Below are 14,953 nucleotides of genomic sequence, written 5' to 3'. Positions count from 1 at the left end.
CTGCTCCTAACAGAGCAAGAGGCCTCCAGGGAGCTGCCACACAACAGCACTACTGGTACCTCTGTAGGAGTTCCTGCCTGTCTTATCAGCAGCTCCTTCCCAAAACATGGACAGGAGGAAAGGGAGTGGCAAACTGCTGATTTTCCATAGGATAAGACCGTACTATCTTTTACAATTAACTTTTCCATCCAGAACTTAAGACATTAAAATGAATGAATTCAATGTTATTAAATTCCCTTACATGCATTCTACTATAGCAGGCTGACAAGCGAAGGAAACCAATAGGTATGCGCACTCACCTACACCATCCAATTCAGGCTTCAAAATCCACAAGAAATGGAGGAATTCTTACTGCCATATGACAGGCGAAGTTCAGGGAGATTAAAAAGGTGCCAAATCCCCTGGAGAAGGGAAAGGCTACCTACTCCAGTATTCCGGCCTGGAGAATTCTATAGACTGGATAGTCCATGGGGTCGCAAAGAGTCGGACACGACTGAGCAACTTTCACTTCACTTCACTTCAAAGATGCATTAGTGAATGGGAAAATGCAGACTGAAACCCCAGGTGGTGTGAGTCCAAGCTTTGCACTCTGCTCCGCAGATGGCCGTGTGAGGGACAGGCAGTGGGCGTGTGTTGTAGCTGGTTTGCTGGCTCCTAAATAATGAGTTTCTCCCTTGGCTGGTGGCTTTCTGTGTTTCAGGAGCAGCCTACACAAGAGGGCCCGAATGAGAACGCTCAGGCATCCCAAAGCCCCAGCGGCAATGGAGTCGGGGGCAGAAGGGATGAGTTGGCAGAGGGCGCCCCTTCTGAGGCCATGCTGAGACTCCTGCAGAGCGCTTTCAGCAAAAACTCACCCTCAAAGCAATCACCAAATAAGTCCCCAAGTGCAAAGCTCAACATCCCCTACAAAAATTTCTATGAAGCCCTGGAAAGGCTGAACAAACCCTCCCAGCTTAAAGACTCTGAGGACAGTCTGTATAACGACTATGTTGATGGCTTCTACAACACGAAACCTTATAAGCACAGGGACGACCGGCTGCTCCAAGCTCTGGTGGACCTTCTGAGGGAGGAAAATTAAAATGTGTGCTGGTCCAAAGCTGGAGATAGTCATGCTTCTCCCTTCCCCTTAGATTTTGCCTGTGTCTGAAGTGGGTGTTTTGTCATTGATTCTTCTGCTTCTAATATCCTTTGCGGTAATTTTTCTTTTTCTCCCTAAACTGGATATTTGAAAACTAGGAGCTCAAGCAGTAAATCCAACTTCCTGAATTGATTACACAAAGCACGTCTTCCCTGCTTGCACAAGTCAAATGTTTTGTTCTTTCTGGGGCCACAGTTCACACCTGGTCCTCGTACCACACGAGAACGCCTACTTGGGCCTCCCATTTCATGTCTCAAAATAAAAGGTATACAGGGCAATAGATTACTTTGAAAAAGCAATCTGAAAAAAAATGAGAGGAAGGAAGACAGTTTCTATAGCTTGTCCCCTGTCTTTGCCATATGGTTATTCAAATTTTGATGCCAAAGAAAGGCTTGGAAAGTCTCTCATGAAGGAGCTCCTAATTAGATTCATACCCCAGGCTTTTATGCTCCAAAGTGCTGCTCACTCAGGAAGAGGCTGTTAGTTCATTTTGGGGAAAGGATGGGTTACTTAGATCCGGAAACAGGCCTCAAACCCTGCACTGGCTGGTGTGAGCAGTTTCAGAATCCTCTTTGCTTGGTGTTCTATGGAGAGGCCTCCATTGATCTAAAGGTGACTGCGACTCAGGCTGTGAGCGCTGGCCTTCCTCTCTTCCCCCTTACCTTCTCCTTTCTCAGTCACAAGCTAAATACTGAGAGAGCTATCGATACCGCTTTCTTAGAACAAACTTGTATTAGGAACTTGGCAAATTCCTAGTCATAATTTTTTTTTTAAATAGTCATAACAGGAAACCACCACTCATAACATGGAAAAGCAATGTAGTAACAGGAAAATATTCATAATAGGGAGAGCCAATGGAAGGTTTTGTTGTGTTTTAAATTACATTCACTAGAGCAGATTTTTCTGGATCTTTGAAACTGAGTTTTCGTTCCTTGACACCAAAGGCGCTTCTCCAGTCTTACGGATGATAGTCTCCAAATTCTCAAATTGTTTCTAAGCTTCAGCTCAGAGGACACACGCTGGCTGCCCACAGGCAGCATCTGACCCTCAGCTAGATTTTGTTTGGCACATTAAATGTTTTAAAAATGGGATTGATTATGAAAACTATGAGATTTCACATAAAACCTGACTGTCAGACCCATCTTCCCTCACAGCAACAGCTGACTGGAGCTGAGTAGCAGCTGCCTAGCAGTTACAGAGTTGAATACATGTCCCCATGGTACCCTGTTCACCCATGCTGCTTATCACAGCCACCTGACTGGTGCACATTCAATAGGCATTTGATTTTGCCTATTCCTGCACTAAACGAACATGCACAGTATAAAGGCATTAGGAAAAACTATCCCCAACTTCTTTCAGGTAGGAACTGTATGATAATCAATAATTAGAAGAATTTGTCACAATCTAATTTATTGGCCAAAAAAAAGAAAAGGTATTTTAAGACCCTTGAAAATACCCCTGAAATCTTGTTTGACTTATGTGTTTTATCTCATCTCACCCAGATGCTCACCTATTCTAATTCATGAATTGCCAAACCCCTAGTTTCCCGCTCTCTCAAAGGCTCCAGTCACTGACAATACTGGCCTTCTCCCACTCAGTGGGCTGTTTGCCATTCTTCCATGAAGTTTGAACTTCACTAGGCCACCGGACCAGAAAGAGAACTCTATTGAACTAGATCAGGAGAACCCCAGGGTCTGTCACTTGCTTTAAAGTGAATTTGGTAAGACAAAGTTCCACCCCCGATTGTGCAGAATGAGGGTATTTCTAGAGCAATAGGCATGATGTATTGAGGATGTTCCCCTGAAAGAATTGCAGTATCTATCATGGAAGTATCACATGTTGTATGATTCACAGTGTTAAATAGAATTTTGGAAAATTGCAGCACATCAAAAAGTATTACATAAAGCTGAAAAGTACCAGAGGGTTATTATGAAAAAAATAACTAAGTTTTCAATGAGTTAAAAATAAATCAAAGAAAAAAATTAAGCTAAGGGCCAGAGAGGCCAATAAAAAATAACAGATGAAAACTCCTCCTGACCCCATTCCCAAACTAGTGCTAATTTGTATGAAGCTTTCTTTTTCATTCTTCTAACAGTATCTTTTTCTGGTTAAAACCCCAACCAACCATTGGACTGTAGCCAAAGGTTCAATCAAGAGAAGCTTTAATAGTTAAATAAAGTCATGTTTGAATGTTTCCAACCTGGAACATATTGTTCAGACTTGAAATATTTTTGTCAGTCTTTCTTAGTGCCTGTGTGGATTTTTGTGAAAATGTAAAAAGAGGAAACTTATATAATATTTCCCTCAGAATTTTAAACTATATTTTCTTTACAGGTATTTGTAATGCTTTACCAAATGCTTTTATCAAACAGAATTTTAAAAGGCATAATAAATTATATTAAAACCCAAAATTTTCCTGAGAGTAAGAACATTTCATCCAATAAAATATTTTTGAAAGGCATGTTCCTCTGTCAGTGAGAAAAAAAGTGTAATATGTGTATGTTGTGGTATTAAAAATGACATTTGTCTCATAACCTAATATAATGTGTAGCTGAGTTTAACATGTCTGGTCTTAGCATTTTTAAAGGAACTCCCACATTATACGCTTGATGTATTAACCAGAATATGTACAATATGCTTATAAATCTGAAGAATAAATGGTTCCTCACTAAGTCAAAAAGAAAATAGAAGCTTATGTTTCCAACAAAAACAGGATCTCCTTCTCTTACTATATTTCCTAAATGAATTGTAAAAACTAAAAGGCGAAGGTGTACATTAAGTTCAATGGGCTTTCTTAAAGGCAATTTAAGAATCTACTTTAATAGGTATATTTCACCTTGCTTTATAGCCCAGTCTTTCACTTTTTTTTTTTTTTGACAACATACAAAGTTGTGTGACTGAGCATTAACTGAAGTGCTGAGAAAAAAGAAAAAAACTACAGGGACAGCATGTGAGAGAAGTCATTTGCAACAGTTTACTAATTGTGACTTTGTTTACCGGCCAGCAACTCAGCATTAAATTCTTCCCAGAGGGCCCCTCGTCAGAAGCACCCCAATTTCTAATTCTGACCTCTTATTCTCAGCCCATTTTCTCTCCTGCTCCAAACCCTTATTCCAGGATTTTCCACCCACCATTTCAGAATCTGACGCCTTCCTACGTGGAGGTTGGTTTTCCCCCAGACTCCATTCCCTCTTCCTAAGTCATAACTACTCAATAAAACCAAAACGATTTCTCAAGAATTCCAGAAGGACTGTTCAACTTGTTTTTGTTCTCCACATCTAGCCATCTTCAAAGTCTTCCCACCAGGGGGATTAAAAATAGTTTGATTTCTTTGGAATGTCCACTCAGTTAAGTCCTGGATTAACCATGTGCAGGCTGCAAGTATAAACACAAATACACACACATGTCCCAAGGACAGACATTAATTCCTAAATAAAATTTAAACCCAGAAGAAGGAAGAGCAATGTTCTCCTAGTGGCCTGATAATTTTGCAAGGCTATACCACTAACACACATGATGGTGATTATCATTCATGCTCCTCTCTCTGCCCCAGTGGACAGTGTACTTTCCTGGCCTATGGATGCTAAGCTTGATCTGCTTTCGTCAGTGAAATATCAGCAGACAGGAGGCGATAAAGGATCTTAAATCTGCTCCCACAGTTTGGCTTGGCTCTTGCTCTTCAGTGCGTCAGTGCTATGAGAAGAGCATGGTTCGGGGAGCTACAGCCCCTTTAGCCTGTTTCCAGAACAAAGATATACGAGGCAGATTCACTTTCTGGAACTAAATCCAGGCAACTCAGAGTCTGAAGCAGAGCTGTCCAGATGAGTGCAGCCTAAATAAGCTGAACTCGTCACCTTGACAACTGAGTCTTCGAGTAGTTGGTTACACAGCCTTACTGTATCACAAAAGTAATGAAAGAAAAAGTTCCACGTGTTCATTCCACTACCAATTCTATCCCTTTCAAATTGTGCCTTCCTGAGCCTAAAGTACAAAAAAAACCAGCCAGTATTAAGCCATATATCTCTTAATGCTGATCCCAAGGGTAAACAAAGTCCCTACCCAAGCTCTGAAATTTTCATCTTTAAAGATCTTAGTTCAGCTCCTCCTAAAAGCAGAGCCTCAGACAATGAACGACTGGGTACAGGTAGTTTATTTAGGAGGTAAATAAAAACAGAGAGAAAAAAATGACTCTCACATACTTGCAAGGAGTAACACAATGGAGCCACACAGATGAGCACAAGACTTTCCAAAGACTAGAATGGATGTTTCAGCTGACAGTGGCATCGGTAGAAGGTAGCTCAGAGCAGACATCTATGCTCCCCTCTCCCTCATTCAACACCTTCACAGTCCACCAGCCTCTCTCAGAAGCTAGATGAAACCCCAGGCTAAGGGAAGAAAACATGATTGACCGAGATCAGGTTCATACCACTTATCAGAAAAGCAACTTTTAATAAAGTTCTGTTACAAAATAATGAAGAAGCTTTTGCTCACTTCAGTTTTAGCCTGCAATTTGTACATCTGTAGAGAGAAACCTGTATGCAGGTCAGGAAGCAACAGTTAGAACTGGACATGGAACAACAGACTGGTTCCAAATAGGAAAAGGAGTACGTCAAGGCTGTATATTGTCACCCTGCTTATTTAACTTATACGCAGAGTACATCATGAGAAACGCTGGGCTGGCAGAAACGCAAGCTGGAATCAAGATTGCCGGGAGAAATATCAATAACCTCAGATATGCAGATGACACCACCCTTATGGCAGAAAGTGAAGAAGAACTAAAGAGCCTCTTGATGAAAGTGAAAAAGGAGAGTGAAAAAGTTGGCTTAAAGCTCAACGTTCAGAAAACTAAGATCATGGCATCTGGTCTCATCACTTCATGGGAAATAGATGGGGAAACAGTGGAAACAGTGTCAGACTTTATTTTTGGGGGCTCCAAAATCACTGTAGATGGTGATTGCAGCCAGAAATTAAAAGACGCTTACTCCTTGGAAGGAAGGTTATGGCCCACCTAGATAGCATATTTAAAAGCAGAGACATTCCTTTGCCAACAAAAGTCCATCTAGTCAAGGCTATGGCTTTTCCAGTAGTCATGTATGGATGTGAGAGTTGGACAGTGAAGAAAGCTGAGTGCTGCAGAATTGATGCTTTTGAACTGTGGTGTTGGAGAAGACTCTTGAGAGTCTCTTGGACTGCAAGAAGATCCAATCAATCCATCCTAAAGGAGATCAGTCCTGGGTGTTCATTGGAAGGACTGATGTTGAAGCTGAAACTCCAATACTTTGGCCACCTCATGAGAAGAGTTGACTCATTGGAAAAGACCCTAATGTTGGGTAGGATTGGGGGCAGGAGGAGAAGGGGATGACAGAGGATGAGATGGTTGGATGGCATCACTGACTCGATGGACATGGGTTTGGGTAAACTCTGGGAGTTGGTGATGGACAGGGAGGCCTGGCGTGCTGCAATTCATGGGGTCACAAAGAGTCGGACACAACCGAGCGAGTGAACTGAACTGAATTGAACTGATAATTTGTATTACCTGTATATTGCTACACTACTCTTGGCTTCTCTAGTGGCTCCGATGGTAAAGAATCTGCCTGCAATGCAGGAGACCTGGGTTCGAACCCTAGATCAGGAAGATCCCCTGGAGCAGGAAATGGCAATCCACTCTAGTATTCCTGCCTGGGAAATTCCACGGACAGAGGAGCCTAGTGGTCTACAGTCCATGGGATCACCAAGAGTCAGACCCAACTGAATGACTAACACACACACTCTATCATCAGTGTATGACAAAGAGGTGACTATGGCCATGATGTGTCCACCATTCCCAGGGCATGTGTAAAGGAGGCAAAAATCACTTCCTGGTTTCTAAAACTGAATTCCAAACAGTTTTGCCTGTAACTCCACAAAGCACTTTCACTTTCATCCACATCCACACATCCTCCACCTCCACAGAAGCTCATGTTGTAGGTATCTTCATTGACCATTTACCTACCTGGGGATGGGCCCACAGGCTCAAAAAGGGTTCTTGTTCATAGGAGAAGGTAGGGGGAAACCATCTCAGATTTGTTCCTCCAAGGCTGTCATGACTGTTCCCTTCTACCATTAGCTCTATCTCTGTCTCTTGCAGCCCCAGCAGCAGATGACTTACAAATCTAGCTGATGTTTTGATGTGAGGAGAGTAGCCTCTACGTCTGGTTCTGCCTTATATTCTTGACAGTTACTTCTTGCATCATTATTATTAAAGGGCAAAAAAAAAGTCTGAAAATGCAGCAGCAACACAAAGTCGCTAAAGGTGTAGGTTCTTCCATCAGCCGCAAGTGAATGTGAATTCTGATTCTACCGTATTCTAGCTGTGTGCCTTTGAGAAGGTTACTTCACCTTTCTGAGTCTTGTTTCTTCATTTATGACAATGAAGTCTATCACTCATAAGATTACATAAGATAATGCAGATAAGTTATTTAGTATGGTTCCTATACCTAATAAATATTCAATAAATGTTAGTTTTTATTATTAGTGAAACTACTGCTCATATTATTATCATGGTGCTGTGAAAAGAAAATGGACATGAGAGTTAAATAGAGGTGACTTTGCAGTTCTTATCTACATATTTAAGAAAGGAAAAAAAATTAGAATCAATAAAGAAGATGGAAATACCATAAATTATTGCTGGTCAAGGTGATGGCGCCTTGGGAATTGTCATTCCAATGGGAAATTTCTCCTAGGGTCACACTGGAAACCATTTAATTGTAGCCAATGAAGATTGGACCCCAATGAGAAGGGAGTGTCAAAGAACAGCTACCCAAAGCCAAGGAAAGCTAGAGTGACAACTGAAGAGAAAGGAGATGAAGGAAAAAGGAAATCGCGAGCTAAATTTGTCTCACGTCCAATCACTTTTTGTGTGTGCAATGAATTGGGAATTTTCAAATGCAAGCATTTTATAAAATATTAAGAGATGTTGATGTTAAAAACAACAAGTCCTTAATTGTTATCAGCAGCACAGTACATTGCTCAGTTGAAGGCACCCAGGAATTGCAAAAGAAATAGGATATAAATAATATGTGTCCCTACTTTTAGATTAGAGAATTGAGGCAGAGAGAGGTGCTGTGGTTTGTTCAAGGTCACATAGATAACAAGCAGTAGAAATGAGATTTTTAACCTGGAAGAAATTTCAGGCTATTGTCTTATATTAGCAAGACAAAAAGAGGACATACATTTTAGAAAATATTTATAGCATGGGAATCAAATGAATACTATGTGTCTTATACTATCAGTTATTTTCTGCTATTAGAATGAATAGAAATTGCTTTTTATTAAGTGAACATTTACTGCATATTAAGCATATGGGTTCTATATTTCAATAATGAGATAATTCATGAGAATGGATGTATTATTTCTAATGCCTGCATTATGCTACAAGGGAAATGTTTTTACAGATGCTGAAAATGAGATTCAGAGAGGTGAGGTCACTGGCCCAAGATCACAGAGCCAAGCCAGAATTCTAAAACCGGTCTATCTGACCCTAACTCTTCACTATGTCATCCTTTGTGACTTTTCAGTTGTAGCTCCAAATTTTTCAAACTGATGCCTTAATAGACAATCTTATTCTTCCAGGAACAACTAGATCGTTTTATACTGCTTCTTTACTCAAAATTTCAAATCTCAATATATTGAAAAGTGAGAGAGGCAGTTGTCCTTATCAGTAATTACTTTGACCTATTTTAAAATGAACCAAAGCCCTTTTCTTAAAAGACCAAGAGACCAACCCACTAGCTGAGGCATCCTTTGGATCAAGAATCAGCTCCATGTGAACTGATGTGTAGTCCAGCCCAAGGGCTGCCAAAACATTGAAACCCAGGATGTCGCCAGTCTGGGCAGGAACTCTAGGAGTTTTCTACTAAGGTGGGCCATTTTATTTCTCTCCCCATTCCTTGACCTTCCTGCCTTGATGTTAATGTATATTTTTATCCCTCGAAGTATATTCTTAATCTGGGGTGGGTATGTGCGTGTGTGTAGGTGTCTTAAAAAGGGACTCCTTGGTCATGTGCAGCAGTGAAAAAGTGAATGAAAAAGTGAGTTTTTGTATTCCTTTACTGGATAGGAGTTCTCAGAAGTCCTCTCAAAACACTGTTTTGCATCCTAACTCTTCAAGCTGCTGCTGCTGCTAAGTCGGTTCAGTTGTCTCCGACTCTGTGCGACCCCATAGATGGCAGCCCACCAGGCTCCCCCATCCCTGGGATTCTCCAGGCAAGAACACTGGAGTGGGTTGCCATTTCCTTCTCCAATGCGTGAAAGTGAAAAGTGAAAGTGAAGTCGCTCAGCCTTGTCCAACTCTTTGAGACCCCATGGACTGCAGCCCACCAGGCTCCTCCATCCATGGGGTTTTCCAGGCAAGAGTACTGGAGTGGGGTGCCATTGCCTTCTCCAGAGAGGGATATTCATTTCTCCAGACATAACCCCTGTTTCCTGGACCATCTTCCAGGATCAGTGTTCTCTCAGCTCACTTGGGGAGATGTGATCTTCCAGCAAACCATCTCCAGTTAATACTTTCCCAGCATGGTTTCTGGGTTCTATCACAAGTAAGGCTTACAACCAGCACATGCCTGATTATTTCTGAGAGTGTGCCACTCGGGCCTCCTCCTTGCCTCAGTACAAAATGCTGCAGCACACATTAGCTGACAGAAAACAGGTGCCAACCGTTACCAGTGAGAGATGAGTCAGAGTCCACCCACAGTGAGCCCAGGAAGAGCTGGAACTCATCTTCACAAGGGGCGACAACTGAGAAGAAAGAAAAAAGAGGGTGCCCGCCCAATGACTTACATCCGTAACAGATGGAGTGGTTGTTGGCCCAGTTTGTTGAGTACCGCTCAGTTTATCTCTGTTGTCCAAGCAAATTATTATTTCAAAAGTATCTTGTTAAATAATTGTATTTTGCTACCAGAGCATGGGTGTGGATTGCCTTCTTGTCTCACAGATAACGCGCCTGCCTAAATTGTTTTCTACCCGCCACAGTCAGAGAGTCTTAAAATTGAAATGGATCATCTATTTTTCTATCCAACCTCCTACACTTGAGAGAAATGCTGCAAAAGATTCTGGGGAAAGGGTTGTACCTCAATAAAATGAGCTGTGGGAAAGGAAGCCCCTTCTCTTAATCATCTCGACCTCATTGAATTCTGCATGCAAGGTCTCTGGACCTTCCTTTATACAGAAAATCAATTTCTGGAGGAGCTTCCCAGTTTCATAAGCTTCAGGTCCCACAAAATAGGATTGGCCTCCTGCTCATCTACCTGATCTATGTTACCGAGTCTATAAAGTCTATCCCACAGGTATATCTTTCAAATCTACCCACTTTTCTCCACTTTCAGTTCATTATCCTGGTCTACACTGCTATTTTCAACAGAGTTCACCTGTGAGTCCTTTCATACTGTGATTTTTCTAAACTGTGTATCTTATCACAACACTCTTTTCTGTAATCCTACTGGAGTTAGGGGAAGACCAAAATGCTTAACCTGGTTTTGAAGTTCTGGATAATCTGGCCCTAGCCTGTCTCTACAGCATCATGCACCTCACTGCCTTTCTCACCCCCTGGGTGTAGCACACTGGCCTTCTTCCTTTTACTGCAGTGTCCTGTATCCGTGTTGGGTACCTACTATTCTGCCAGAAAGGTTTTCAATTTATTGTCTAGTTAATTATTTTCTATTTGCCCTTCAGAGCTCAATTTAAAAATCCCTTCACTAGGATAGACTTTCTAACCACTCGATCAGATTAAGTTAGAACTTCTGATAAACATTTGCATATACAGCATTCATCACAAAGGAAAATCACATAATTAATTAGCAGCTGTCCCCCTGGATGGGGTGGAAGTTTCACTAATATCTCTCATGTCAACTGATAGGTCCACAAACATTGATACAGTGTCCTAGTCAAAAAGGTGAATACTCAATACTTAGGACATGTTTTGTGGAACAGATGGATTACCTGCAGGGTGATGACACTCTTTAGAAACTAGAAATTAAGGATCCCAATGCATACCTCTCAAGCATCATGACAGCCATTGTTAGCATTGCCTTCCTAGAGATGCAGTATACCAACTCTAAGCTGAGTCAAGCTGAGGTGGTTTCAATTCTGATTGTCACTTACTAGGCTAGGTGACACAGAATAAATGAATCTTCCTACGTTTTAGTTTACCTGCAAAATGGTGAGAGTAATTATAGTTACCTCATAGGCTGATTATTTGATTTTGGCACACATTTTTAAAATATCTACTTTATGTCAGACACTTGGATAGAGGCTAGGAATAAAAAAAAATATGCTCCCTGGACAAGGCATCTAGCCTTCTGGATACGTTTTCATTCATCTTGTATCTCCTAGCTCTAGCACAATGCCTGGTATATATTAATATAATATGCATTTGTTGAAGTGTCTAACATAGTTCTTTTGATTTTCCTACTCATTTAAAGTACAGATGAGATAAAAGCGCCAATGAGGAAAAGCGGGACACAAGAGTCTTGGCTGATATCCATGGAGGACTCACTGGTAGCAGGCAGGATGCTGAGCATGGTACATGGATTGTTTCACTTAATCTTCATTCAGTGATGTGGACTCACTCATTATTATCTCCGTCCTAGAGAAAGGGAACTAGAGCACAGGCGGGGGAAGTCGCTTGATCAAGGTCACATAGCTAATAAGCAGTGAGGACACGTTTGAGCACAGGTGACTTCACTGTACCGACGGCACGTTTTAAGTTCTATCAAACTCTAACTGAGAAGCCAGAGACCCAGGGAGAGAGGAAATGAAGAGATACATTCAAAGCTCAGAAAAAGAAGTGCTGACATCAGAAAAGCAGCAGGAAAACATCTTTCTTTTCTTTCTCTGGCTATTTTCACCCAGCTGCTTTCCCTCTTCTGTTTTTACGCTCTATATCAGGTAATAATACGCTTGACTATGTCAAACTGTATAGTTTTATTCAACTCTGTATTATATGCTGTCAGTAGAAGCACTGAATCCTAAGAATGTCATATAATGCTATGTATTTTTGATAAGGAAACCCACTTAAAACAGAACTGTAGTCTGCTGATTATTCCTCATACTAATCTCAAAGCCCCCCAATGAAATGACGTTATAAAAGGTAGACAGAGAAACAAGTCATATGTCAGAGGTATTAAACACAAGGAAACCAGAGAGAAGACCAGTATCTGAGATCAAAAAAGCATGTATGTGATGTGGCAAAGCAAAGAGCTTCCCTAGGAGACCAAGAGCTGCATTTACCATTTCGTGTCAGTAACTAAGCTCATAGGTCTTTAGTGCATGTGAACAAAATGTCAGTCTTTTTAAAGCTTTGTTTTTCTTTTGGACTTAATTACTTATGTGACTGATACTGATCGTTATTCCCAGTTTCATATCCAAATTGGGAAGTCATCCTAATCTACTGCTGACTATATAACTTGCTTGGTATAGCCTCATAATATTGAAATGCAAAATTCCCCAAGAATGATTTATTAAGGTAGCATTTAAAAATTCTTTTGGAACCAAGTCTGTTTTACACTCAATATTACTAAGAACGTCAAAGAGCTTTTGTTAATGTGGGTTATATCTACTGAAACTTTTTTAAATTAAAAAATGTTTACGTTATTAATTCCAGAATTACAATGATAAAGTCATTGTATATTAACATAAAACATATTTTTTTAAAATAATAACTCTTTCCAAAACAAAAAGTTAGTGAGAAGAACAGCATAGTTTTATACTTTTGCAAATCTGTTTACTGTCTGTCTTAAGAAAGTTGGATTCTGTTACCTACTTCAGCATTCCACCTGCTACAAAATTATGTTTTGGCTGAAGTATATAAAGAAAATATAGTTTCACAAAAATATACATGAAAATGGAAGAAAGGAAGAAATATACTTATGGATATTCTTCTTTGATGCTGCATCAAAACTCAACAAACAGCTTCTTAAAGAGTAGAAGCAAGTAGACTCTGAAACTGTATCAAACTTTTTGCACTCTCTAAAATCCATTGCTATATCTTAAACTTTAAATAGAACTTTCACCCACACATAATTTTCTAACACCATGCACTGTTATTTGGAAAATATTGATTCAATGAGTCATATACACATTCCAACTGTTGACACATTTTTATCATACAATATTTTTTAAAAGCGTGTTAGCTATTATGATTACAATCTCATAAAAGTCTTTAAGTATTAAGAAGTTGTCAAGCTCATGATGGTAGATACAAATTTTCCAAAATTTTAATTTCACCAGAAAGCTAAAATTGTATCATTTGCCACAAATACTGTCAGTGATGGGGAAACAGTGTCTGACTTTATTTTTTTGGGCTCCAAAATCACTGCTGATGGTGATTGCAGCCATGAAATTAAAAGACGCTTACTCCTTGGAAGGAAGGTTATGGCCAACTTAGATAGCATATTTAAAAGCAGAGACATTACTTTGCCAACAAAGGTCCGTCTAGTCAAGGCTATGGTTTTTCCAGTGGTCATGTATGGATGTGAAAGTTGGACAGTGAAGAAAGCTGAGCGCCGAAGAATTGATGCTTTTGAACTGTGGTGTTGGAGAAAACTCTTGAGAGTCCCTTGGACTACAAGGAGATCCAACCAGTCAATCCTAAAGGAGATCAGTCCTGGGTGTTCATTGGAAGGACTGATGTTGAAGCTGAAACTCCAATACTTTGGCCACCTCATGCAAAGAGTTGACTCATTGGAAAAGACCCTGGTGCTGGGAAGGATTGGGGGTAGGAGGAGAAGGGGACAACAGAGGATGAGATGGTTGGATGGCATCACCGACTCGATGGCCATGGGTTTGGGTAAACTCTGGGAGTGGGTGATGGACAGGGAGGCCTGGCGTGCTGCGATTCATGGGGTCACAAAGAGTCGGACATGACTGAGCGACTGAACTGAACTGAACAGGTTCCCTTTATTCATTTTCAATAAATTCCTGCCAAATATCCAATTCAGAATAACTAGCTTGTCTTCCAGTCACTCTTTTTTAAGTAAAGATGGTATGTCACGGAAAAAAAAAAAAGCTCATTCAACATGCAAGTCAAACAACTACACAAATGCTCTTCCTCAAGACAACCATGATTATTAGGTATACATCAAAGTGCTCCACCAAGGGTATTCTTGAGTGTCATGGGATTTAGGGGGTTTTGTTCATGATGGTGAAGAATATAATGACTAGTGTTGTAGCTGGTGCCACTGATGATCATTATTATTCATGCTACTCTCTCTGCCCCAGTGGACAGTGTACTTTCATGGCTTATGGATGCTAAACTTGATCTGCTTTGGTCTATCAGTGGACATGATACAATCAAGGTCTTAAATCTGTTCCCACAGTTTGGCTTGGCTCTTGCTTTTCAGTGCATCAGTGCTATGAGAAGAGTTATGTTCCTGGGAGCTATAGCCCCTTCAGCCTGTTTCCAAAATAAATGTATATGGAGCAGATTCACATTCTGGAACCAAATCTAGGCAACTCACAGTTTGAAGCAGAGCTGTCCAGATGAGTGTAGCCTAAATAAGCTGAATTATTTAGCAATAATAAACAATTATTATTCATTGCTTTTGCACCATTAGTGCAAATGTTAAAGTAAAAAAGCAAATGATATCAGGATTATTATGAAAATAATTTTGTTGTTGCAGATACCTTTATAGGGTTTCAAGCATTTGGGAGCCTCCAAAGGTAGGTGGACTATACTTTGAAAAGACCTCTATGCCTTCCAGCACTATGACAAATAGGTGTGATGAAAGTGAGAACCTGACCTTAGAGGAAAAGCTTTCAACCTTTCACCACTAAGTATCA

At 40.5% G+C, this 14,953-nt stretch overlaps 2 protein-coding genes across 9 annotated transcripts in view; one reads left to right on the top strand and one right to left on the bottom strand.

Annotated features, from left to right (window-relative positions):
- PCSK1 (proprotein convertase subtilisin/kexin type 1) overlaps nt 1-1,096 on the top strand; it is a 101,412-nt gene extending 100,316 nt beyond the window's left edge. For all 3 annotated transcript variants that reach the window (XM_081498834.1, XM_081498833.1, XM_081498835.1), the window contains one exon: nt 701-1,096. In XM_081498834.1, the coding sequence (XP_081354960.1) occupies nt 701-1,078 (378 nt within the window). In that variant the 3' untranslated portion in view covers nt 1,079-1,096. The remainder of the gene's footprint in view (nt 1-700) is intronic.
- Nucleotides 1-14,953, bottom strand: part of LOC145509620 (uncharacterized) — a 533,964-nt gene that overhangs the window by 102,552 nt on the left and 416,459 nt on the right. The gene's annotated exons all lie outside the window — the stretch shown is intronic.

This window comes from Giraffa tippelskirchi, chromosome 6 (genome assembly GCF_054371585.1).
Source record: "Giraffa tippelskirchi isolate mGirTip1 chromosome 6, T2T-mGirTip1v1.2.pri, whole genome shotgun sequence".
Lineage (NCBI taxonomy): Eukaryota > Metazoa > Chordata > Mammalia > Artiodactyla > Giraffidae > Giraffa > Giraffa tippelskirchi.
The sequence above is the reverse complement of the archived record's forward strand: the minus strand, read 5'-3'. Positions and strand labels throughout refer to the sequence as shown.